Raw genomic sequence first — 27,038 nt, 5'->3', positions numbered from 1 at the left:
TGAAGGCACTTTGACCTGCTGGTAAAATCTGTATTTTTTAAGACAATCTATTGTTTGTAACATGGGCTGAATTCTTACCTGTTTTATCTTAGCTGAGGTTTTCTAGACCCAATTTATTTTTTTAAAGATTTATTTGAGAGAGAGAGAGAGAGAAAGAAATACCATGTGCATGTCCAAGTTGGGGGAGGGGCAGAGGGGAGAATCTTTAAGCAGACTCTGCACTGAGCACAGAGCCCTATGGGCAGGCTAATCTCAAAACCCATGAGATCATGACCTGAGCCAAAACCTAAGAATCAGATGCTCAGCTGACTGAGCAATCCACGTGCCCCTCTAGATCCAATATATAAATAAAAGAAAATCCATCTGTTTTTCTCCAGGTGCACTATAACTATGAATAACTGGAATAATCTCTTCACATGGCTCTCTGCTTCTCTCAGCTTCTCTACAATGCATTCCTTATGTAACCTCCAGAATGATCTTCAAAATGTAAATCGTATTATATTATTCCCTTCCTTAAACTCCTCTGATTTCCCATTTCAAATTCTCATCTCTTATCAGTCAGTCTCTTTCACCATGGTCCTGCCAAAGCTTGTTCCATCTGAGGTTATTTGTATTTGTATTTGCATGCTTTTCTGCTCTTCCACATATGACTGGTTCCTTCTTGTCACTAATGTCACCCATGTCTTCAGTACAGATTGCCCCATCCACTTAGGTATAACTATCTGTTTAAGCGAAGTTGCCAAAGCATACCAGAATTACACTGGGGTATTTTTGTCTAACACGTTAATCCTATGGTAGTAACACGTGGGAGCTTACTAGAAATGCAGAATTGTAGGCCCCATCTCACACATACTAAATCAGAAAATGTATTTTAACAAGATCCCTAGGTGAACTCCACAGACCTTAAAGCTTAAAAAGCACTGGTCTAACATACAATGGCTAAAAGACTTCTTCTTTTACTGTTAGTGATCATTAAAGAATAATTAACCCAATTGACAATTTTAAGCAACAAGGCTATATATCTAGGTACATTAATTCTATTGAATGTTGACTGGTATGAATATAGCAGGTTATTTTTTACACTCACTTACAGAAATCTTTCCCAAATACTTGATTTAATGCTTCTCCTTTTGAATGTATATTGGTCTATTTGGAACATAATTAGATTCCTTTTCTCGGGACTGTGTTACTTAGGTTAGGATTTTTTAGTTTTCTCTATAATACTAAATCCCAAATCTTAAGATGAGCACCTTTACAGTATTTCATCATGGTTTTAGCAGAAATATACATTTTTGAGGAATAATCATGCCATAGTCATCATAATTGTTTAAGTTCCTAGCTCATGTTGTTGTTAATGCACAAAATCTACAAGACATTAAATTGTGGACCAAATTACTCACAAGCAATTTTAAGTAAAAAGTCTTTTAACAAAGAGTGAACATTACAACAAACTTTAAATAAATTCATAAAACCTTGAAGTGCAATAAATGCTTTTTATTATATGCTCATTTCAATGAGTAACATTTAGAAATAATAATCCCACATAACAATGACAATCTTATTTTACAGCGTGTACATCATTTACAGCCACATAACACACTATTTAAAATTTTCCAAATTTAATATTCTGAAGTTAAGAAAGATAAAAAATTTATTCTCAAGGAACAGATTCTTATCTGGTGCAAAAACAGAAAGGTGAACATTACTTCAAACACAAAACCACAATATAGTATAAAGTAAAATTACATTTTAATTATGTTGAACAGCTGATTGTAAACATGAAGCAACTATAACTTAAAAGTACACATCATATGCATTACATTTATGAACAGGATTTTAATTAAATTTCCCTAAACCAGCTTTTTATATTAAGCGCCATTTTGATTTGCAGCATGCTAACACAAAGCGTTGTTAAAAGGATGCATACTTTAAATTTATACACTGTAAACTGAATATCCACCTCCAAACTCTATTGGCAACACAGAGTTTTGTTAAATACTGCATTTATGCTGCCTCACATTGAAAATGCATGTTAATAATATGGCATATAGATTTTAAAAATAAAAATTTTCAATAATGGCATAAAATTGCACCTATAACCATTAAAGCAAGTAAGACTAGAACAATCATACTTGCTGAGACTGCCCTAAAAAGAAACTTCTAAACAACATATTTAAGAAAACTGTGTTCTCTCAATTTAATCTTTAGATCGTAAAGAAATATAGTGCTAACTTTATTTGCAACACTACTGTTGCATCTGTTTTAGAAAGCCACATCTGACTCAAATATACTTTTGTCATATATGCCATACTGAAAAATCAACTTGAACATCAGAAAAAAGGGAACTTTAATCTTAGATTCCATTTTAGACTTCCAAAGAATGCTGTATTTTAAACATCCCATCCTGTAATAAAATCTTAGCAGCTCAGAAAATCTCTTTAATAGTATTGAATTAGTATAATCTGTTTTCCAGCGAAATTTCTTTTAATGAATACATAAAACTTTTGCATTTCTGGAAATCAATTTTCAGGTGCCATAAAAAAGGCTCAATGACTAAGTGACTGATGGATGACTGTATTTTCTTGCCCCACCTTATTTCTAAAATCACATAAAAGTGAGACTTGCTTGCCACAGCAAAACATTGCTAAACTCAACTAAATATGATCTTTTCAGAAACATTTATCTCTAGTATGATCAGCCAAATAAAGTTATTGTCTTTGCTTTGCCCTTCTGTAGTTTAATTATGCATATAATACTATTAAATAGACACTTAAGAGTTTTTCTGCAACCATTCTATGGTGCTTCTTAAATTCTTTAAGTAATTTTCAAAGGGCAATGAAATCCCCTGTCAATTCAAATATTTCAAGATCTCTAATACAAAGAATGTAAAGTTATGATTTACTATCAAGCTTTGGAACTAGATGAAACAGTTCATGAAATTTTCCTCCCATGTAGCATATCCTATTTTTGAAATAGCTTTATATTGATCTTATTACATAAGAGCCTCCTTGTGGTGCCTCATAATATGCTGATTTTTTTCTGATGGTCTTCGGAATCCCTTCTTGCAGAATTCACACCTGTGTGGGTAGTCTTTTGTATGTATTGATATCACATGTCGTTTAAAGCCAGATGCATCTGTAGTGCTATATTCACAATACTCGCATTGGTAGATCTTTCTTCCAGTGTGGGTCTTCATATGTTTTTTGAGCTCATTTTGTTGTCTGAACCCTCTCTTGCACCTTTTACACTTCAATGACTGATCCTTAGTATGAACTGAAAGAATATGACCACTAAGGATAAATGGATCTGATGTTTTAAAGTCACAGTGCCTACACTGATGAATCTTCCTACCCTTATGTATATCACTATGCTTTTTGAGCTCAGAAGGACGATGGAAACCTTTTTCACACACCTCACATTTGTGAGGAAAATCCTTAGTATGGACAGATATGATGTGCCGCTTAAGGTCACTTGAGTTGGTACTCTTATGGTCACAATGAGGACACTGGTGTGTCTTATGTCCTTGAAACAAATCCAGATGGCGTTGAAGCTCCCTCTCATCACCAAATGCTTGAGGACAATGCTCACATTTATATGGTAAATTGTTACCATGCTTAGACTTAATGTGAGTTTTCAGATTTGACTGATCTGCACACCTGAAGACACAATACTGACACTGATATGGCTTCTCACCAGTATGGGTTCTCATATGTTTCTTAAGTTCAGAAGGATGTCGAAAGCCCTTCCCACACTCAACACAAACATGAGGAAAATTCTTGCTGTGAACAGCCAGTAAATGTCTGTTTAACAGTCCTTGTTCTGCTGTTTCATAGTCACAGTATTTGCACTTGTGCATCTTCGGCTCCTTGTCTCTTAATATAAGTTTATTTGAACTCAGTGGACTAGCCTCTCTGTATCTTCGTGTGTATTCTGTAAATTCATGGGTTTTGTCAACTTTGTTTATAAGCTTATGGCTTTCCAAGTGGTTATGGAAACTCACTTTCTTGTTAGTTGTAAAGTCACAATCTGTACACTGGTATTTTTTTCTCATCAAATGATCAGGATGATTCTTCATGTGTCTTTTCAAGAATCCCCTGGATTTAAACTTTTTTGTGCAAATATGGCAAGGGTATACTGTCAGGGGCTGTCCATCAGGGCCTATTATAACAGCTAGATAAAAAAAAAAGGAAGTTGTGACATTTGGCCAGATGTTTTAAAGGTTTTTACAACAAAGGTACCAAAATTAGCTGACATTCACAGTGTGAGAACTATACTAGTAGAATAAAATCCTGTAGGATAAAATGCACATTAAAAGTAACTTATTATAAAATAGCTCATTAAAAAGTAATAAGCATCACTGTGCTATAGAATACTCACCTGCTAAAATGCTATATACATTTTGTAAACCAGAAACAGGCACCTTTTATTGTGAAACCAACCCGAAAATTCTCTTTGTAAACATCATTTGGGGAAAGAGAAAACAAGCATAGTTTTATTAAGGACCAGTAAAATACTTTTTAAAAACTCAACTATTTAAATCAAACACAGACAAGTATATGGAAGTGGGAATACACTCTAACAACTGATTTTTTCCTTTGCTTACAAAAAAAAATGACTTCCACATTTCAAATCATGATCATAATCATAAAGCAAAGTATTAGTATTTTACCTGTTTGCCACTGCCTGGTTTCTCCCCTTCTCCTCTTCTTAGCTTTTTGTTTAAGTACTTTATTTGTATTAATGGTATCACAAATTTGAAGGTACTGTGCTGCTGTACTACTTCTGCTTTCTAATGTTGAGTCCAAGGTATTTCCTGGAAAAAATTGATACACTATTAAATTACATAACATTTATACTTTTTGGTTTTGGTTAGATGAATTACTAGAGATGACATGGCATTAAGTTGCCATCATGGTGCTAAATTTCACAAAGTATATCGTATTCTCTCTTTTATGCCCTTATACACACACACACATAATTGTAAACACTTTAATTAGGATATCATGTGAAATTAGCTTTAAAATATCTCAATTTATTTACCCTAAAGCAATAAATTAATAAGGTGAATGTGACATGAGAGACTTTTATGGCCCAAACAAAATACTGGCATCATTAAATTTCTCACCAATGAAAGCTGATGAAGTTAAAGAAACTCAGCAAAGAAATATACATGTGTCAGTGAACCAATATGGTTATGGTGACTATGTGTAATATGGAACAAACAATATGTCTCTTATATAGATGCTTTAGAATAATTCAATTAATGTAAAAAGTTAAGAATGATTGTAAAGACTAAGATAGATGTGGCAGGCAATTTACCACATTCAGTGGCATTAGCATATACAGAATAAAGTACTTAATAACATTTCAGTTCTCACAAATCTGTTTTGTTATGCAATTTAGCTTAAAAATGTAGACCTGTCCTGGGCAACACAGTCTGTTAAGCATCTGACTCTTGATTTCAGCCCAGGTCATGATCTCAGGGTTGTGAGATTGAGCCCTGCACCAAGCCTCATGTTGGGCTCCACATCCAGTGCAGAGTCAGCTTGTCCCTCTCCCTCTGTACCTCCTCCCTCTGCACTCTCTCCCTCTCTCCAAATAAATAAATAAATAAATAAATAAATAAATAAATAAATAAATAAATAAATACCAGTGAAGCCATTTAGCCTATATGCTGTGCTGATGTATGCCTCTAATCAATTCCTCTGATATCTACGTTTAAATTTAGAGTCAAGTATCTCCTAAAGGTAGGAACAGAAGAGTCAGACATTTTACCATGAGACAAAGTCTCTTTATTAAGAAAATAAAAAAAAACTATCAACCATGGAATAACGCTATATGGAGTATGTATTATAGCTCAAAAGAAAAATGAAGCTGACACATGGGTTTTATTTAAGTTATATATGTCTATTGGTTGCCACAGAAATTAAGAAAACAGTTCTGCCCAATGAATACATTACAAGTAGTTGTAAATTTTTACTTTTTTGTCTAAACAACTTCTATTTTATAATTTTCTCCACAGCATCCTTTAAGATTCATGTTGTAAGTTGCCCAACATTTTTATCTTGAGATAAATCTAAAATGAATTACATTCGCAGAATAATACACGTTATATCTGTATATAAATTAATTGATTCCAAAAGAGGCAAACTCCTATGTAACTAGATAAGATATGACCAGGTAGAAGTCTAACATATGTGTCTGTACACACAAATAACTGTTTCTTTTCCATGCAGTATATGAAACTGGCTATTTAACTTACATCTCACATATAATGCTCTCTCACCTGATGCTTGACAATCTTCATACCTCCGGGAAACTCTTCTTTCATCTCCTAGAAAAAAAAAGACTAATTAAAAACTGAATTGTTAAGTATAATGATTACTAGTGGATCACATCTTAATCTACAAAAATCTTACTTTGACCACTGTTCCTTGGATTATTATTTTTTTTTGTTGAGTTCTTCCACTCCCATAGATTAGATATTATTTCACGCACTGAAAATAAGGGCTACTGTTAGCATCCTTGGAATTGTTAACATCCAGAACAATCTTACATTTTAAATAAAAACCGAATAGATATTTCTGCAGAATACACTCAAAACTGAAGATGCTCAATAAATGACTGTTGAATGAATGAACCTTTGGAGAAACCAAGATAAGATAATGCATTTGAACACGAAAATTTTTCAAAGTAAAGAGTATACCTGGACCATAAACCAAGATAAGATAATGCATCTGAACACCAAAAATTTTCAAAGTAAAGAATATACCTGGACCATCTTGTAAATTAAGTAGGAATGAGGTAAAATGTGAAAGAAAAAAAAAACTTGATAAATTTACCTTCCATTAGGTATTTTGTAGAAGAGCATACCTGGATTTCTGTTTCTTTTCAAACCCCCAAAATGTTTTTTGTGGTGTTAATACATGAAATAAGTTTTTGAAAAAAGGGAAGGATCAATTTTCAAAGGATATTCCTATTTTAGAAAAATAAAACTTTTTGGTACTCATTTATACAGGTAGGATTTTAAATAAATCCTACTGAAAAACAACAATGCATTAAGCAAGGCTCATTTTAAGTAACATAAGATATATGGTAGGAAAATCATGTAAGTACCTAGAGATTAATCAGTCCACAGCAAAACATTTTATATTAGTCAACTCATGGGGGGCACTAGCACAGCATATTTAATGATCTAAAGGCTGATCAAATAGATATGTACTTATCAGGTGAAAAAATGCCAGTGTCCTACCATATGCCGCAGCCCAGACAACAGGGACAATTGTTTTATTAACATCAGAGTCCTCAAGCTGAGTCTCAGGGAGAGAAGTTCCTTCCTCTTCCCCTACAATGACTTCCATGTAAACTTCATCTGCTATTTCAGCGCAACCTAAATTTTAGAAATAATTGCTTGTTTATAACCCCAAATATTTAATAAATGGGTAAAAAATTCCAAACAGTTTATATCTTTCAAATGTCAAGATTTCAATTTGGTTAATTTAAAAATTATGTTAGGCACTTTGGAGACTAGTGCCACTAGGAGACAATCATTTATCAAAACTCTTATTCTCCTCTTAGAACCTATCCTATGAAAATGACTTTTAGATTATATATAATAATATATATGTAATAACATAATATATATATAATATATAAACATGTGCGCCTGAAATATACTGACTGATTTTACAGTCCATTGGGCATTACAAATTTGTAAAATAGGTTTCAGTCCATAATTCTGCCTGATTGTTCTTTGGAACTCAGAAAGCGTTTCCCACAGAATCAATACTAGAAAGTGGTCCTTGCTATCCCACATACTGTAATGTAAATTCAGTACTGTACATGCAAAGAAAGTAGTCAAAAACACTAGTAATTGAAGAAAATATTAAATAAAATAATTAGATTGAATTAATTAAAATCACACATAAGCTGGTGCTCACAAATAGGTGGACACCCTTTAAGAGGCAGGATTTTCAGAAAAAAAAAGCATTAAATGAGGCTTATTTTAAAAAAAAATATATAATATTGGTGTAAAAAATTTAAACCTAGAGGGTCATTTAACATATTTTATATGATTGAACCCATTTAGATTTAAGCTGTTAAGTAAAAAATTGGCTTGAATTTATGCTTTTCCTTTGATTCACATACCGGGATCGTCTAGTCACCACAGAAGAAATGTGGAAAAAATGTGGGGAGAAAGTGTCCCTCTTCTCCCAAGTTTCCCTTCTTTCAACTGACAAGAAAGAGTCACTGATCTAAGTTTTCCACATCCCCAAGGAATTCTGGCATCATCTAACCTAAGCTTCAGTCTCCCACCTTCTATTGTGCCCCTCTACTGATCAATGAGTAAAAAATAATAATAATTTAGAGACCAACTAGAAATTATTTTCCTCTTCAATGAAATCCTCTAGATTTACTTGTTTTTATGTTTTCAACTGTGGTGTATTATTCATGTTTGGGATTGGAATTCAGCTTCCCATGGCTTCTAGGGAAGGAAATCTGAGGAGTGGAGATCAGAGTGCAGTATAGGAAAAGCTGAGTATCATCAATGCAATGTACTGAAGTGGAGGTTCTTGCCCTTCTAGAGCAAAACAAAATAGATAGTTTTTATCTCAGCATGTCACAAAGATAGAAGAAGCCTTAGGGAAGGGTTGCATTGTTACACTGAGATGAGAAGAAAGTAGGCAGAAAGGAACATGTCTTCATAAGGAAAAGGGCAGCATGGCCGGATAGGAAATCTGAGTGGTTATTTTTACCCTATGGTACTCAGCCCCCAAGAAACCTTAAGCAGCAACTACTTGAAGACCATCAAAGGCATAATAAGTAAAGATCCTGGCAGCTTAACTTATTAGGAAGAATACTTACTTATCTAATCCTTAGGTGACAGAAGGAAAACAACCAGTTGGCCCATTCACTGCTAAATCCAGAGAGAGGCCAACAGTGTTCACTGCCATGTGGAAAGAACACTGGCAGTAGAGTTAGACAGATATAATTTGAAACCGCACATTCCTCACTTAATATTAAAATGATCTTGGGCAATTTTTTAACATCCCTGAGCATTTTTTCCTTTCATAAAACAAAGATAATACCACCTACCTCAGAGAGGAGGTATATACAACATATCCAATAACATACAAAATAGATTCCCACTAATTCCATATATATTTGTGGGCTCTAATAAAGTCAGGAACCATTTGTTGTTTATCTCTATATCCTTAGTATCTGAGACACATAGCATTTCATGTTTGCTGATTTGAACAATACACGTATGCATGAATGGTCAAAAGGACACTTTCCTTTTAAATTAATGACAGCAAAATTCAGACTTAATTTTATTGAACTTTGTTCCTATATAGTGTTTGTAGCTTTGAGACTGCTTAATTTTTTTAAAGAATGCATGATGGCTACTGACAAGTCACCACAGTGCCCTTGTACTGATATCTTACTAATATCATCTTCTTCTTGAGAAGAATCTTTAACTGCCATGTAAACCATCTTCTCCCGCTGCATTCGGCTCTGGTCAAGCACTCCAGCTACAGAATGTCCATTGGTGTACTCACTCTCTGTGACAATTTCTGTTCCACCTTAAAAATTAAATCACATATCAAAATAGAAAAGTATCATGGAATAATTCCCTGAATTAAGAAGGATATAAGAAATATTTTCCTTTAGAAAAATGTCCTCAAAATATTCCAATATAAATTTCTAAGTGTCAAGACAATTTTCTTATAAATTACACTAGAAATTTGCAATAACCACTGAGAACTAACAGCAAATGTTAACATTTACATTACACACTTGCCAAGCACTATATAGGTCTTTAACATGTATTTTGCCTGTTTAATCCTCACAATAGCCCTATGAGGTACTTACTATCATTATGGCCATTTCACGGATAAGGAAACTGAGACAGAGGCGGTTAAGTAACTCACCAATAGCCGCTCAGTTAAATGGCAGAACTAGGATTAAAATCTAAGCAGCCTGGTTCTAGCCTTTAGCTTGCCCTTAAATACTCAATATAACTTCCTATTCTAAATCAAATTCTCTCCCCTCATTTGTTTTGATAGTTCCAAATGTAATATTCTACTTATGTTGGAAGAATCTAAGAATGACACATGCTGCATTCCTGCTTTTTATTCAGATACAATTTTTAATATTCCATCTCCAAAGAAACCTATAAAAAAATCTGCATTTTAAAGACAATTTCAGAATAGTTGCCAGAAAAGATAAGAAGTAGTTTTAATTCCTATTATAGCAATAAATTAAGATTAGTCTTTGTACCTATTTCAACATCATCTTCAGCCTCAGCTTTAAATATATACACTTTTATTACTTCTGAACCGAATGCATCTTCTTTAACATCTTCCTGTGAACCATCACTGCCGATTTTTAATGGTGTGTTCCCCATATGTTCTAATTTTTCCCCAACATCATCCACTGTAAAATATAAAGAAGAAAATATTTTAGTCAAAAAGTACATTTGACATTTAATGGATGTTAAGCATAAGTGCAACATGAATGTGTTAATCACCTATCCACCATATTGACTTAATGACTTATTATGCAACCACCAAAAGTGGAACATTTCACGAAAACACTATATGAGATCAGATATATTACATGATCATAACTATATAAAAACTTATTCAGAGATTTTAATTTATATATGAAATACTTAATAATCATAGAGCTTTATTAAAATGGTTTGGGAAATGATTAAATTATCTTCCATTACATTAAACATTTTAAGTTAAATTCTAACATCAAAATTAATATCAGAAAAATCAGAACATAAAACACATAGTACTCATAAAATAAGTTCATATAAACAATAATTCCCAAATATCAGTATTTCTAAAACCAATTAGCATATGAAATCTAGAATTGGAAAAGAGGAAACAGAAAACAGCTGAATTATTTTATAAAAAAGGCTTTTCAGAAATTATAAAGATAAAATCATAATGCTTTTAATTTCTGTTGAGTCAATGGAAGACAACTTGAAACCAGTAATTTTGCATACTTCTATATTTACTTACATATGCTAGACTCCAAAATCATAAAGGTAAAGCAACAATATTTGAAAATATTGCTTACATTTTAAGTATATACTTAAAATTTTTATTCTCTGCTCTACAGTCTTTAAGAATAACATTTATCTTCACATGAATACAATGCACAATCTATGGAATAAATATATATTAATAAACTTTGTTCTTTGACCATAAATGTTAAACAATATATTCCCCCAAATATTATATGCCTACCATTTTTTATTTCAATGCTTGTACATATGAAAACTGAAATGTAATCTAATTGAAAATCTGCTCCTTCCTATTATGTATATCATGGTATCATACATGAAACATAAAATCTTAAAGCTTCTGACTATATCTAAACAATTCTAGATCCTCTGAAAAATGAATAAAGTGACATTAAAAAGGTATTAATTCAGTACTCTTAGAAAATGAGATCTAAATAAGTCAAAGTCTAGATTTCCCTTACCTCAGTTTCTTTTTTTTTTTGTTTTTCTTCCTTACCTCAGTTTCAAATCTGATATATACAAATTCAAAAACATTCTTTTAGCCTTTCAAAATGGTGAAAGAAAGTTTCAGCAATTCTTTTTACAATGCAAAGCTACTTTAACTTTTTGATAAAATATAAGTGATTCTATACTATTTAATAGTTCAAATAGACTATGAAAGAACCTAAATGATCAAAATAAATAGATTAAATACTTTAATTCCATCATAGCCCCTAATTCTATTACTATGATTTTTGGTAAAATTCTTTTCGACAATGGGACAGATTAAAATGAAAGAAAAAAAGATGAAGTATCGGATAGTGTTGATTTAATAGCTTCTCTTTTAAAATATGTTGAATTAATGACATCACAAAAAACATTAAAAGATGAAAGCTAGGCTTTCAGAAAGTGTTTTCCCATTCTTGAAAATAAAGACATAGGATATACAAAAACCTCAAAAAGTGTCCAAAACACGAATTTAAGTTGGAATAACTTACAGTAAATTAATAAAATACTGAAAATACTCCCATTGGATAAATACTGCTTTATTATAATTGAAAGGTTTAAAGTGACCATAGTTCCTTCTGTAGCAAACTGAATTAAAGCTATAATTCATAAAATTAAAGCTCATGAAATGAAATACACATTTTTGGTCACTTCTCAATAATTTGGTATCATAGCTTTTACTTTAAGTACTGAAATAACTGTTGCTATCCCGATTCCATTTATACCATGCCTTAACGCCCATAGTTTAAGGTATCCATTATTTTCTACTTAGATTCTTCAGATGAACATTTTTGAAATGTATTAAAAGTAACCAAACTGGTTTTGCATTTTAATTCATGGAAGATGATAATGTTATTAAGGATGTTAGTGTGCAGTTTTAAGAGATAAATCATCAACTTAACCAAGATTTTTTTCTATATTCCTTGTTATAGAAAGTATAAAGTTAACAAAGACTTAATAGGCAACTAAGTAATTTTAGAAATAGATCCTCAAAGATCTTCTTAATGCATATAATACTCAAAATACTCTAAATTAAGGCTTAACTTTTTAGCTTGTTGTAAGGTTTGCAATATCCAAGTCCCACAGTGTGGTTTCTAAACTCACATGACATTCCAGACAGTAATAGCCGGCAATGGTATACACATCACAGAGTTTACTGGTGCTAAATGTAACATAAAACAGTAAGATATATTGTTGGCAAGTTTGCCAATGTTCAATATTCTTTTATATAGCTCAATAGCACAATCTGATTACAAATTCAATATTCCTTTTAAAAGCTGAGTAGGCTTTTTACTGTACCACTTTTATGTTACATCTACCAAAATTATATGGTAGGTATGTTATTATCAGTATAGAGTATATTGATGAATCACAGAGATGGGGTCAGGCAATATGTAAAGGATCTGTATTTCACAGCACTGAAACAAACAGAAGTTAGTAATATTTAGATTGCAAAGATGCTCTACTCCCAGGTGTATACCCAAGAGATCTGAAAATATTTGCACAAAATCTTGTACATGAGCCTTCATAGCATTATTCATAATAGCCAAAAAGTAGAAACAACCCAAATGCCCATCAACTGATGAATGGATAAATAAAATGTATATCCTTATAATGAAATATTAGTAATGAAAAGGAATGAAGTACTGACACATGACACATGCTACAATATGGATAATCCTTGAAAGCATTATGCTAAGTGAAACAAGCCAAACACAAAGGGCCACGAATTACACGATTCCATTTATATGAAATGTTAAGAATAGGCAAATCTATAGAGACAGACAGTGGTTGTCAGGAAGGGGAAGTGGTATGTGGGGAAGTGACTGCTAAAGGGCATGGGGTTTCTTTTTGGAGTGAAGAAAACATTCTAAAATGGATTGTGGTGATCGTTATACAATGCTGTGAATATATTAAAAATCACTGCATGCTTTAAACAGTGTATTTGATGGCATGTGAATCATACTTCAATAAAGCCATTATATTAAAAAAATACAAAGATATTAACTTTTCTTTTTTTACCCTTGAAATTGGTAAGGTTTGATGAGATCTCCCATAATGACCCTACCAAGACATTTTGTTTTCTATAAGATTATGTTCCCAAAAGAAATCTAAACTGATTTTATAGGTAAAAAACAATTTGAATGCATTATATTGGTTCATTATTTAATGGAACTTCCCTCTTCCAGTGCAGCTTTTATAAAGGAAATCATCACCCATAAATGTCTTAGAGATGTTAGATATTTTTAAAGAAGAGCACACCTACGATAATTTTAGACAGATACAGTTATTCTATATTAATTTCCAAGTTACTTAAGCACAAGTGGGAAAGTTTAACCAACTGCTAAGATAAATAATTTGTGACATTTAGACTGAAAGGAGAGAAACCTCAGACACCCCTTAGATATGAGAGAAGACAAAACTCCCTACTTCTAAAACTCAGCTACCGATAAGATTTCCTTATAGGAATACTTAGGGACTCAGGAACAAGACAATGGCCTGTTTTAAGTTCTCAACTTTATTTCTTAGATACTCTGAAAATCTCTATCCTGAGAAAAATAAACAGAAAAGAGGCTTTTTTAAATTAACATTGAGGCCTTGAAGGCAATTTATTCTCTTAACTCCTGTAAGATTCAATGGCCAAGATAAACCAAGAGGTAAAGAAAATGAAGTGCAAATTATGAAGGAAAAAAAGGGGAAAACTAAATCAAAAGAGAATAAAATAAAATAAATGAAAATGGTAAAAAGTAACTAATTGCACTGGTAAAAAGTAACTAATTCAGGGATGCCTGGGTGGCCCAATGGTTGAACATCTGCCTTTGGCTCAGGGCATGATCCCAGGGTCTGGGGATCGAGTCCAGTATAGGGCTCACCGCAGAGAGCCTGCTTCTCCCTCTGCCTATGTCTCTGCCTCTCTCTCTGTATCTCTCATGAATGAATAAATAACTTTTTTTAAAAAAAGAGTAATTCCAATTTGGGTATAATAAATATTACAAAAATGATCAAGGAAGGATATGGGTGGTGGGAAAATGGGTGATATAAAAAAATATTTAGTTTTTGTATATTCCATTTTCCACAATAAAAAACTGCTTAAGTTTTAAATAGATGTTTAAAAAAATATATTGCTGTTTCTTTACTAATGATTAAGGAGTTAATTCCCAGTCTAAATTTATCCTAAAATGATCCCACAGCAGTCCCAGTATTATTCAAGCAATACATGTTCTTTATAATCTTCAGTTTACTCCTATTACAGTAGGACAGAAGTCTTTGCATTTGACACATATGGCAATATAAATATCGTAAATTAAAATATTCTAGAAATTCTTTTTTTTTAATCTTTTGCAGAATCAAATCATAGAAGATATGTTAAGGTTTGACAATTCTCAAAACACATAATGTCAAATTTTAAACTAATATCAAACAGTTTGATTCAACAGGTACTTTTTTAAAGGCACAATGTTATTTTGATACACAGAAAGGCTACCAACTATTGTCATATTATTTTATATAATAATAACCACAGTTTTTTTAACATCAGGTTAAGATCTAAATATGGAATTGCTTTAGTAATGGACATCAATTTTAAAAAAAAGGTAATAACATTTACAGCCAGTATTTTAGTGGCTTAACTCATTCCCTTAGAAAAAATGTAAATATTCAAAAGTGGTTACAGAGGGAAAAAAGTTAACATGCTAGACTTCAGAATCATATTTACAAATTAATCTTATTTTTTAGTTTTAAATTCACTGATAACATATATAACAATCACTTTATATACATATACGTATACTCTACCTGTTGATGTACTTCCCAATCAATCCTTTTTTATTTTAAAAAGAAAAGAACAAAAATGCACCATGAAAAAGTGGAGTTTTTATCTGATCTTTATTACTTCCAGCATGATCCCTTCAAATTTTATAAAGAATAGACCCACTTCTTCCTCAAGCTCCATCAATAACTCATCATGAGAATTTTATTATCGTTGCTGTTCAGGCAAACCCACCACTTAAAATGAGAACAAGATACTTCTATCTTCCTCCTTCAGATAGAATGTCTTATAGACATCATAAAGCAATCTGAAATAAACACATTAAAGTGTTTTTGCTCAGAATATACACACGCTGTTTAGACAAACAAAATAAACACAGGGAGAACTGCAGAGCACAATCTGAGTTTAAGATTTCCTTTTCAAGTATTTAATAAAAAAATTAATTACACATTTCTTAATATATTATGCTTAAATTCCTAAGCAAAACTGAACTGACAACTCCAGTACCTGCTATATTAAAAAGAAAGCAGTGGCTACATAAACTTCCCACTCTGAAATATATATATTTATCATTAAAAATATTATCAGTTAATGTTCTTGTTGAACCTTCCTTTCTGCTCTAAGGTATTAATTACATTACATTATTTTGTTTAATTTTGGGTATGAATTTTCATTGAGTAAATTAAAAATATGAGCAATGTCAAAAAAGCATCTCAACAACACAGCTTTGAAAAAAATTATTTTTCAAAAGATTATCCCCATGATTTTTATTGAATTGTTCCCCTATCCCAGAAAACCTTTTAAGGTTACATATAAATCAATCTCCCAAGTAATTTTGTACTTTTGTTTCACTTACAAGATATCATTAAGTAGTCTTCAGAAGTGCTCTTGACATCATCATCATCATCATCATCATCATCATCATCATCTTCGGTTTTAATAGTAACTGAAGAACCAGGAACACCACCAGCTGCTTGAATCACAGTTTCTGTATCTGAATTAGTTACAAGAACCTCCTCTGATACCATTGTGGGAGAGTCAACTCCTGAAACACAATCTTGGACCACATGTTCTAAGTGTCCATCAGGACCAGTAACAAGGTCAGCCACAAACACCTGCTCCGGTACTCTAACAGTTTCTGTAATTAGCTCGGAAGTCAATATATGATCACTATCATCTTCCTCTAAATCTTCTTCAATAGCAACATCAGCTTCAAGTACAGCTTCAGGAACAATTACACCTTCTGTTACTACATCAGTCTCAGTGATGATATCGGGCCCATGAACAACTTCAGCTGCAAGGCCATGATCAAGGGTTATCCCATCATCTGTGACAACATCGGAAACTAATACAGCCTCAGGAACTGAAACAACAATATGGTCTCCATCGATATGTGCAGTACCAGCCATTCCAGCCACTATAATACAAACAATTATCCAAAAAAAGTAAAGTTATTTTATTAAATTAACAGTAATATATTTAATGTACCAGATGACATAAAATATTTTAAAAATATGAAATAGTTCTTGCCACACTATCATTTTTAAAAAACCACTGACAACTTACTGCAATAAAAACCACCACCAGGGGGACGCCTGGGTGTCTCAGTGGTCATTGAGTATCTGCCTTAGGTTCAGGGTGTGATCCAGGCATTCTGGGATCCAGCCCCACATCGGGCTCCCTGCATGGAGCCTGCTTCTCCCTCTGCCTGTGTCTCTGCCTCTCTCTCTCTCTCTCTCTCTCTCTGTGACTATCATAAATAAATAAAAAAATAAAAATTAAAAAAAAATAAAATAAACAAACAAAATAGCACCAACCGGGCACTGGGGTGGAGGTGGGTGAAAACAGTGTTAGTAAAATCTAAATTAATACCTTAAAAATAATGCACTTTATTTTCAAGTAAAACATAAATGCCACAATGAGATATCACTATATCAGAAGAACTAAAATAAAAAAAAAGAACACCATAGGTTGGTGAAGATACAAAGACAATCTCTCATACATTGCTAGCAGGAATGTAAAATGGTATCAGCCACCCCAGTGCCAAGGGAAAATATATGGCACTTTCTTACAAAACTAAACATGTATTTACCATACAACCCAACCATAACACTCTGAGATATTTTCCCAGAGATATTAAAACATGTTTACACACAAAAAATGTAGGTGTCTGTGTGTGTGTGTAAAGATGTTGGCATAGCATACATAGGGTAATAGAATAATTCTAGATTTTTATTGTGATGGGTGTTTACAAAAATCTGTATCAGGATAAAACTGCACAGAACTATATATACTCACAGAATATATGTAAAAACAATGGTGAAAACTTAAGGAGGTCTTTAGTCTAGTTAACAGTAATATAACAATGTTAACTTCCTAGTTTTTATATTGTACTACAGTTATAGAAGATGTCACCATTGGAAGAAGAGCAGTACAGGCAACATGGGACTATGTACTATTTTTTTCTACTTCCTATGAGTCTTGTATTTCAAAAAATTAAAATTAAAAAAACACACAAATATAAATGGGTACTAATATGTTTAATTAAGTTAGTAAAATATGACAGGTGGACACATTATAAAATATGCATTTATAAACATGAAAGTCCCTAAACTTCTTTAGCTTATAAGAATTATTATATTCTTATAAAAGTGGAAGGCATCTTTTAACACCTGATTTTTTTGGGGAAAAAAAAAACACCTAATTTTAGACAAAGATTTGGTTTGATAAAATTCATATCTCTAAATTGCACTAAATTCTAAACTAGTAAATCTGCAGGAACAAAGCTTTAAACAATGTTTTGGTTTTTTTTTTCTTTTTTTTTGAGTAGCATGGTAAACACTAACTCCTATTCCCTTTATAAATGTAAAAGTGCAAAAATCCTTTCATGAAGAATTCAAATTCTGCCTCACTGAAGTGTACAAGAAACAAGTGATAGAGTTTATGGAACAGATTATAACAAAATTATCTATTATCTATATTAAATAATCTAATACAAAGCCTTCTCCACATAAGGATCACTTTCTATAAAATCATACCCGAAAGAGTGCCATTTGTTACACAGTGTTCATTGTTATTAACCAATTCATTACAGAAGTTAGTTAACAAGTTAGAGTGGAGACCAGTGGACACTATTAATATTCTTTTTTTTTTTATTTTATTTTTTTTTGACACTATTAATATTCTTATCCATTAAAAGATAAGGCAAGAAGGGAAAGCTACCTTTCAGAATTATCTTCTTTTCAATCCTTTCGTATTGTTCTCAGTATTCTCAAACTCTTACCTAACCCATCATATTACCCCAAAAAGACATAGCCTCAATCTTGAAAATCTGGTAGATAAAGGGAATATATATAGAATAAGTCCTTCCTATTCACTTGTTTCTCCACTGACCATTTTGGAGATGGGGAGTTGGTGAAGATTCAAATTAAGCATTCAGCCAGACAAGAAATGCAAATTTTAGCAAGGACAAATTAAAGATTAAATCTATAAAACTCACAGTATTGGAATTCTATGTATATAAACAATAAAATTAATATTTTATAAAATCCTTCTACAAGTCAGACTTAAAATATGGAAAATTCTGGAGGTTAGTGTAGTTCTTGAGAATAGACATTAGGGAATGATGGAAGGATAGAATAACACTTGGTGCTGGCCTAAATTCAGATTAACCTGGCTAGGAGGATTCTGCCTCTACTCTAGTAGAAACTTACAGGTCAAAATAAAACAAATCTAAACTAAAATAAATCCAAATATGCTTGTTTATGCTGAATTAAATAATAATATCAAGTATCCTAGACCAAGGATTGACAGGTTCTCCATAGGGTGCTGGCAGTTCACTAAGACCAAGATCTAAGACATCTCATTAAATTTTGCTTTTTCCTCTTATCAGCTCATCTACTAGATCCATTGAATTTCCAGTCACTTATTTAACAACACACTAGCTCTATTTTTTTTAATTTATTTTTTATTGGTGTTCAATTTACTAACATACAGAATAACCCCCAGTGCCCGTCACACTAGCTCTATTTATTGAGCACTATCTATGCACCAAGCAACCTACTAATATTTTTACATATATTATCTCATTTAAGCCTCAGAACAGCTGTATAATGTGTTATTATCTCCTTTTATAAATATGAAGGAACTATAAAAAATATGTAGGAACTGTGGTTTAAGGAAGTTAAATAAGCTTGCCCAAGGTTCAAGCTGAGGGCTGAACTTACTGCTTAACTCTAGGCTGGCTTTTTTTCTACCAGTATAAAGGAGGAGAATAGAATTTACTTACAATAGAGACTATTTTTTAAAGAAATTTATAAGGTTAACCAAGTGAATCACCATTAAAGGAACAGTTTGAGAAACAAAGGGTAAAAAATCTGGAGTGTCTGGGAGGCTCAGTTGGCTAAGCAACTGACTTGATTTTGGCTCAGGTCATGATCTCAGGGTTTTGAGAGGGAGCCCCACATTGGGTTCCACACTGGGCATGGAGCCTCCTTAAGATTCTCTCTCCTTCTCCCTCTCCCTACCCTAACTTGTGTGTACTTTCTCTCTCTCTTAAAAAAAAATGAGTAAGAAGATCTATCACATAATCACTCAATTAAATTTTAAAGCATTTAATAAGCAGCATTAAATGGCATTAACAATTTATCTGACTAGGTAACAAATTATAAATGGTGAGAAATCATCTTTAAAAAGTGTGAAAGCAATTACATAACCAAATAACAGTAAGAAATAAGTCATCATTTCAAGCATTTCTCATTTTACTAGAGTTATTTCATTTAAATGTAAATACCTGGAATTTCACAGGAGGTATAGGATAAAATTTGGTATTTGTTGGGTCTATTTTGGGCCACTATCTAAGGCTGTTTTGCTATTTAAGTCACAGAGCAACATAGACTTTTTGCATCAATTAAGTCTTAACTATTAAATTCAATAGCACAAATTCCAAGGATAACCATTTTACTGAGACACAAGCAAAGTTAGTACATAAATCATGTAAATTTTTAAATCTCAGGGGTGCTTGAGTGGCTCAGTCACTTAAGTGTCTGCCTTCTGCTCAACCCTGAGATCCAGTCAGGTGGCCTGGCTCCCTGCTCAGCAGGGGGAATCTGCTTCTCCCTCTCCCCCTGCTCATGCTCACTCTCTTGCACTATCACTCAAATGAATAAAATCTTTAATTTTTTAAAAATCTCAATTATCTTTCAAAAGAAACTGGTCTAATGAGTTTTTAAATTAACATTTCAAATTCTTAACATAGTAGCCATCCTATCTCCACCAAGAACATTATAGAATTTAGAGTTCCTGTAATGCATAGTATACTTACTTGGCTAGCTCTACCTGTGTATGCCAGACTCTGTTTCACAAATATCATTAGTTTATGGGATTGCAAATATCTAACTTTTGATGTTGGCAGAAATTTAAAGAGAAACTGATACAGGCTACAATATTGATGAAACTTGAAAACGATGCTAAGTGAAAGAAGCTAGACACAAAAGGTCACATATGGTATAGTTCTATTTATATGAAATGTCTGGGATAGGTATATCCATAGATAGAAATATTAGAGGTTGCCTAGGTCTGGAGTAGGGGTGGGGGTGACTGCTAATGAGTATTAGGTTTTATTTTTCCAATGACAAGATGTTCTAAAATTAGGTAGCAGTGATGTTTGCACAACTCTGTGAGTATACTAAAACTACTGAATTGTATTCTTTAAAATGGGTAAATTGTATGATATGAATTATTATCTCTGGGGCCTCACTTCCCCTCTACCCCCCTCCCCTGGTCCTCTATCCCTGGGGCTGTTTGTTAAAAAAGAGTAATAAAAGAATTTTAAAAAATTATTATCTCAATAAAAAATTAGAAAAAAGAATGTGCATAATATATTTCAATATGCATGTTCTACTTCCCTAGGAACTAAAAGGAAGTAAAGCATTAGATGTAATAAGGGATTGATTAAATCTTAAGACATCAAGGAGGAACAATGAAAAGGAAGGTAAGAGGAATACCAAGTAAACATTCACCAGCACTAAAGGGACATTTTTTTTAATCTTAGAAAGGAATCAGGTTTTACTTGCTAATAGGCAACTTCTTCAGGAGTGAAGGAAGTCTGTCACTTCACCAAATGCTACAGGGTAGATTAAATTTTGTATCATATGGAGAAAATGCTGTATTTCTTCCATTTTTAAAACCTTTTTAAAAAGCAAAAATTTAAAGGTGACATTTCAACCAAAACTTATTTTACTATATGGAAGTTCAAGTGTTCCAGTATTTTAAAAACTATCTCTAGCAAAGAATTCACAAAATTCTTTGTGAAATCTTTACTCTTCAGTTCTTTGTCCTTCTTCTAGAATTTATTCATGTACTTTTTTCACTCAAAATCACTTCTAAGTTATCCATAATCAACACAATTGACTTCTGACTCATTTAACAGAATGAATCAATGATTCCTTTCAGTTTAATCAATTAACTACATAGTCATCTCAACCTCCACCACATTTAATCTTGATTTATGCACCACATCTTTATTCATCAGATAGAAGTGTCAAGGAATCATAGAACTGGAGAGGACAGTTATCTAGGGTATCTAGGGTTATCTAGTCCAATCCCCTCACAGAAGTGAATAAAGTAATTTGCCCAAGTTTAATAGGACTGCCAAGACTAGAATCCAGTTCTTCTGACTCTCAATACTGTAGCCTTTACAAGGGACAAAATAATATATTAACATTAATATGAAAACAGTAATACCATTTTCTTAATTCTAATAATTTTCTTAATTATTAGCTTTGATCATCCATTCCTAATATCATCTTTGACAATTCCATAATACCTTATTTTCTGTTTACTTTTTATTCCAATTTACTATTTGTTTTTTTCTACTCTTACTCCACTTTTCTTCAATTCTTACCACCTTATTCCTGCCTCTTATACTTCAGATACCTCAATCTCTTCTATAATTCAGATTGACCCTGACCAAATTCAGTTTCTTTGTTGGCTGTGATAGAGTCTTAACATCTTCAGCAAAACAACTACTGTTAAGAGGCTACTGAAAAACTTGGCCACAAAAGTAGGGAATCTTTTCTTTAAAAAAAAAAAGAAAGATGTAATGTTATTAGAAACAACTTTCTAAAGATATTTCATCAGAATATAATTAATCACCTAATGCATGGTTTTCCAATATCTCACTACATAAGCATCTAACTTCTTTGTAATGACTGAAGTAGGTCCTTTTCCAGTTTTATCAAACATACAATTTAAAATGTATTTGAGAAAGACAATTTAATATTTCTTACATTCAAGAATTGATGTTGTTATTTATCTAAGCTGAGTTTTTTCATTTTCAATGCCACATTACCACTATATTCCAAGTTTCCTTTCTTCAACATTCCCACAAATTTTTTTAAAGATTTGATTTATTTATTTGACAGAAAGAGCAAGAGTACACAAGCAGGGGAAATGGCAGAGGGAGAGGGAGAAGCAGGCTCCCCTCTGAACAGGTAGCCTGATGCAGGGATAGATTCCAAAGTTCTGGGATCATGATTTGAGCTGAAGGTAGACACTGGCTGAGCTACCCAGGTGCCCTGCACAAAATTTTAAGAATGATTTTAAGTAGACTACTGTCACATAGCTTTAATCTTTAAGAAAATGAGCTCTACAAATAATTTCCTAGCAAAAGAACAAATTTCATAAATTCCCCCCTTCTTCAATATAGTTTTGATATTTAGTATGTTCTGACTTTTAAAAAAGAAAGAAAAAAATACAACAAAGAAAATGCTTTACCAAAATCCTGCATAATCATGGTATGGGCCATTCTACAGTCTGATGTGTGCAATCCAAGACTTCCACCACCTGATTCCATACTTAGCAAAGTTCATTCACAGATATCTGTAAAAAAAAAATGGTTTTAAAAGAGTTTAAATATGTTTAAGCAAAAGTCAGTTGTTGTGAGAAAAAAAATGCAATGGAAAATAGGCCTTAGAACCAGGTGTGCAAATCTCATCACAAAGGAAAATAAAAACCTTGATTAGACAAGAATAAGTAAAGGAAGGGCTACGTGAAAGGAAATAAAGCAAAGATAATGGAGAATAAGACACAGTAAGGGTGACAAGCCACAGGGGAAGTGATAGAAGCGAGCAAAAGAACAAAACTGTAGCACTAACGTTCCAATTAAAATGTAGGTTATAAAAGAAGAAAAATAAAAAAAAAAGAACAAGATGACAACAGACAATAGTTGGGATATTTATACATTACTAGAAGACTCAGGTGTCTAGTATTAGTGAATTTCATCCAGTGGCTTTCATCCATTTCTTCCAGACCCAGCTCAGCCCTGCAGCGGAGCTCTGCAGATAAACTTGTGTTTCACCTCTGGCTCCCGGGGTTCTACTTATAATGTAAAATGTTTTATCCCAGTTTCCCTGGAGTTCTTTGAGCCAGTAAGGACTTCTGGCCTCACTCTACTACAGTCTCTTGTCTCATAGTTTTGAGGACTCAAGAAACATGACTGCTTCCTAAATATGGTAGAGATAAGATCAATCACATACAAACATTTAGCAAATTGTTCCTTTCAGAATATCATTTACTTATAAATGTACAACTGATTTTCTTCCTTAAAGATTAATAAAGTCATGCTAGCTTTAAGCTAGTTCTGAAAGCAAGGATTCCATTTCATTTCAAGTGATGTATCCTATATTTAAGATAACCAGACTTGGAACCTAATGTCAAATACTATCCCTAAGCATATTTCTTATAATTACATATGTGTATTTCCCTTTCAAACATAAAATTCTAAGTATCACCAAAAAGTATCAATTCTATAAAAAATTTGTCTCATTTTTATTTCGGAGTGTTTAATAAATTGGGTTATATTGCACAAAAGATGAGGTTATATCGTTAAAGTTTTAGAAAGCTGCCATGTAAAACACCTTAATTTATCCTTAAGTAAGGAGATCACTAAGATTTTTTTCCTTGCCTTAAAGTTCTACAGGTGTACAAGAGGCAGGAGAGTATAACATTTGAATCATGTATATAAAAATCCTACAGCAATAGGTGTCATTTCTGTGTATACAATGATTCAATAAAATTACTTTATGTATGAGCAAAATTACAATTTTTTTAGAAATTATGGGCTGTATTTTTTTTTTCAAATACCACATTGTTCCCTGCCTCCAAAATGAAACCATCAGAGGTCAAGAGAGTTCAAAATAGACTACCCCTATGTTCACAGAGATAAACCAAAATGCCATAAGGACTTATTTTCAACATTTAAAACAGTGTACTATTTCAACTTTAATTAGAATAATTGCTTGCTTTACATAAGTAATCAAATTACAAATGCCTTAAAATGTTTTAAACACTTAATTCTGTTTAATTATTAAATAAAACATTAATTTGTTAATCACCTTAATATGACTGTCTTGAAGAAATTGTAGATTTTCTTACATATTGTAAAGTAAAATCTGCAGCAATTTGTTTTTGTTATTTTTCCTTCTGACCTATGTTATTTTCTTTGGAAAAAAGTTCTCTTTACCTATTGTAAAAATACATTCAAAATTAGACATTTTAAAACATTTTAAACAAAATCTCTTACACACCTAAGGATTTTCTTTACACTTTAACGTGCAGGATGAGGTTGAGAAGAGCTTAAGTGCTCAAATCCATTCATCTAAAAAGCATCCGAAGGGATTCCAACAGAAACAACTACCTACTACGATATAAGCGACATTATTACACTTAGAATTCCACCACTCCATTAAACCAAATCTTCTCTAAAGCACATTTAAAAATCACTAGCTAAATCTCATTTTGGAAAGTGAAAGAGAACCAACCAAGGGCAAGCTTTATCCTTGCCAAATCAATAGAGAAAAATCTGCACTAGCGCTCAATGAAGTGTAAAAATTTTAACACATAGTGCAACTACTATAAGGGAGTATCACACTGTAAGAATAAATAAATAAATATATTGGCGCACCTTTCCCCTTATATGAAGTTTAAATAAGATCAATAATAAATGAGGTATGAGAACAGCAGTGTGTTAAGTATTGAATAGCCAATAGATAGCTGGGCTTCTCAGTATTCTCAAGAGTATATCTCACATCCTTACTGAATGGAGATAACCACTAAGTACGCTTCAAGTAAACATCTTTCTATCAACGTACGGGGTACAGAAATCACAAAGCAAACAACAACAAAAAACATTTTACTTTCATCTGTCTTCTCCAAACAGCTCATTCAGGACCTAGCTTCTTCATGATGTAAATAGGGTGGGAGGTAGACGAGAAATCTTAAGGCAACGGAGCAAGAGAATGCGAAAGTAGTATTTGCAGAGATAGGAGACAAAGGAGCCCTGACAAGTAGCAGTATTGCAGCTTTGGACGCAGCCCGCTTCCCGCATAAGTCTCCCTTTCCCACGACCATGCCAAGTTTCAATCATCTCGAGCAGAATGCACACACGTGCCTTCATATATTACCCATATGACTGGATCTTAAACCAAACAAGAGAACCTTCTCCGTGGAAAGGCAGAAAGCGAAGCAACAAGAATACCCTTTCCCCTCCTCCCTCCTCTCCTCTCACTTGGTGCAGCGGTCGCCACCGCTGCTACCCACGCTGTGCTGCCCAACCCCTCATCCTCCTCCCGCTCTCCCAGCCCCGCTACATGGGAGACAGCTGGGAACCAAAATGGTGGTGTTTTAGTGGAGGCGACAACTGCCGCACACACCCGCCCCCCCCCCTCGGCCTCTGACTGCTCCCTACCCCCTAAAACGCTGATTAGATGCCACCTCCTCCCAAACGCCGCCATCCCTCACGCATTCCAAGGTTACCATAAGCAGCAGGCGGGGGATAGCGAAGTAGGGGCGAATGAAAGGAATATTAGGGGGGTGTCGCGGAGAGAAAATGCCAGGGGGACGCCGCATTCTTCAATTCACCGTTTTGTTTTCCGCCATTTTCCCGTCACCCTAAACCACCGACGGTCTCAACGACGGCTCTTGCCCCTAGGGGTTCTGGCCTAGGGGAAGGAGAGGTTGCCTGAGGGGGAAAACACTCCACTTCCCTCAATTCCTCCAGTCACCAGCTGCGGCTAGGGAGAAAAACTGTCAGACCAAGGAGGAGGCAAAGCTTAGGGACTAGACGCCACTTCCATTGTTCCCTACGCCCTATACTACAGGCTGGGTGTGAGCCTCTCCTCACACGGGCGACACTAAGCGCAGCGCACCCAAATCCCTCCACTTTCTCTCCAGGAGTCTCCTTACCTGCAGCCACTGCTGCCACTGCCGCCGCCAGTTGGATTCTGACCGCGCTCCAGATTTCTGCGGGGGTCGGCAGCTGTGGATCTGTAAGGTCCTCACATTCGGGTTTCCGAGGTTCCGCAGCCCGAGCCAATCACAAGCTACTCTGCGTCTGGGAGGCGCGCCGCCTTGTCCTTTATATCGCGGCCGACATGCTGAGGTTGCATTACGTCACGCTGCCCTTGCTGCAGGGTAGGGGGCCAAATGGAGAGAGCGCGCGCGCGGGCGCGCGCTCCGGAGATCAAGAAGCCCGCGCTGGGTTTGTGCTTGGAGACGCCACGGACTTGCAGTGGATGGTGGGTGGCGGGGAGGGATGCAGCGCGGGCGAGTCCGTGTAAGGAAGCTTGGATCTTGGGGCGCCCCTGAGGAGTTTCCGTGGGAAGATTTTCTGTTTTCCAGGTCGCAAGGGAGAGGAAGAGGGGGAAGGGGAAAAATCAATAACTTAAAGGCAATTCACTGAAC

General features: G+C 33.8%; 1 protein-coding gene across 10 annotated transcripts; it reads right to left on the bottom strand.

Moving 5' to 3' along the window:
• Nucleotides 1-1,479: 1,479 nt before the first annotated feature.
• Nucleotides 1,480-26,752, bottom strand: ZNF711 (zinc finger protein 711). Of its 10 annotated transcripts, none has more exons than XM_025431825.3 (12): nt 26,541-26,752; nt 24,692-24,819; nt 23,539-23,800; nt 23,073-23,177; nt 16,153-16,713; nt 10,282-10,437; nt 9,447-9,584; nt 7,253-7,390; nt 6,420-6,497; nt 6,287-6,334; nt 4,670-4,813; nt 1,480-4,170 (listed from the first exon to the last, which is right to left on the bottom strand). In XM_025431825.3, exons 4-12 carry the CDS (start codon nt 23,149-23,151, stop codon nt 2,993-2,995), a joined length of 2,520 nt encoding a protein of 839 aa, XP_025287610.3. In that variant the 5' UTR covers nt 23,152-23,177; nt 23,539-23,800; nt 24,692-24,819; nt 26,541-26,752; the 3' UTR covers nt 1,480-2,992. The 10 variants fall into 10 exon arrangements, with proteins under 10 accessions (XP_025287610.3, XP_025287609.3, XP_025287612.3 ...); XM_025431824.3 differs by having other exon boundaries at nt 23,544-23,800; XM_025431827.3 differs by lacking the exon at nt 23,539-23,800.
• Between the last annotated feature and the right edge of the window lie 286 nt (nt 26,753-27,038).

This window comes from Canis lupus, chromosome X (assembly GCF_003254725.2).
Source record: "Canis lupus dingo isolate Sandy chromosome X, ASM325472v2, whole genome shotgun sequence".
Classification (NCBI taxonomy): domain Eukaryota; kingdom Metazoa; phylum Chordata; class Mammalia; order Carnivora; family Canidae; genus Canis; species Canis lupus.
This window is presented reverse-complemented; position numbering and strand designations above follow the sequence as displayed.

Bases quoted from the DNA above. Each gene is read 5' to 3' on its own strand.
- ZNF711 (XM_025431825.3), bottom strand. From the start codon at position 23,151: ATGGAATCAGGTGGTGGAAGTCTTGGATTGCACACATCAGACTGTAGA. The intron at 16,714-23,072 runs GTAAAGCATTTT...TTTGTATTATAG, and splicing joins CATGATTATGCAGGATTTTG to TGGCTGGAATGGCTGGTACT. The intron at 10,438-16,152 runs GTAAGTGAAACA...TATATTTTACAG, and splicing joins AGACTACTTAATGATATCTT to TGGATGATGTTGGGGAAAAA.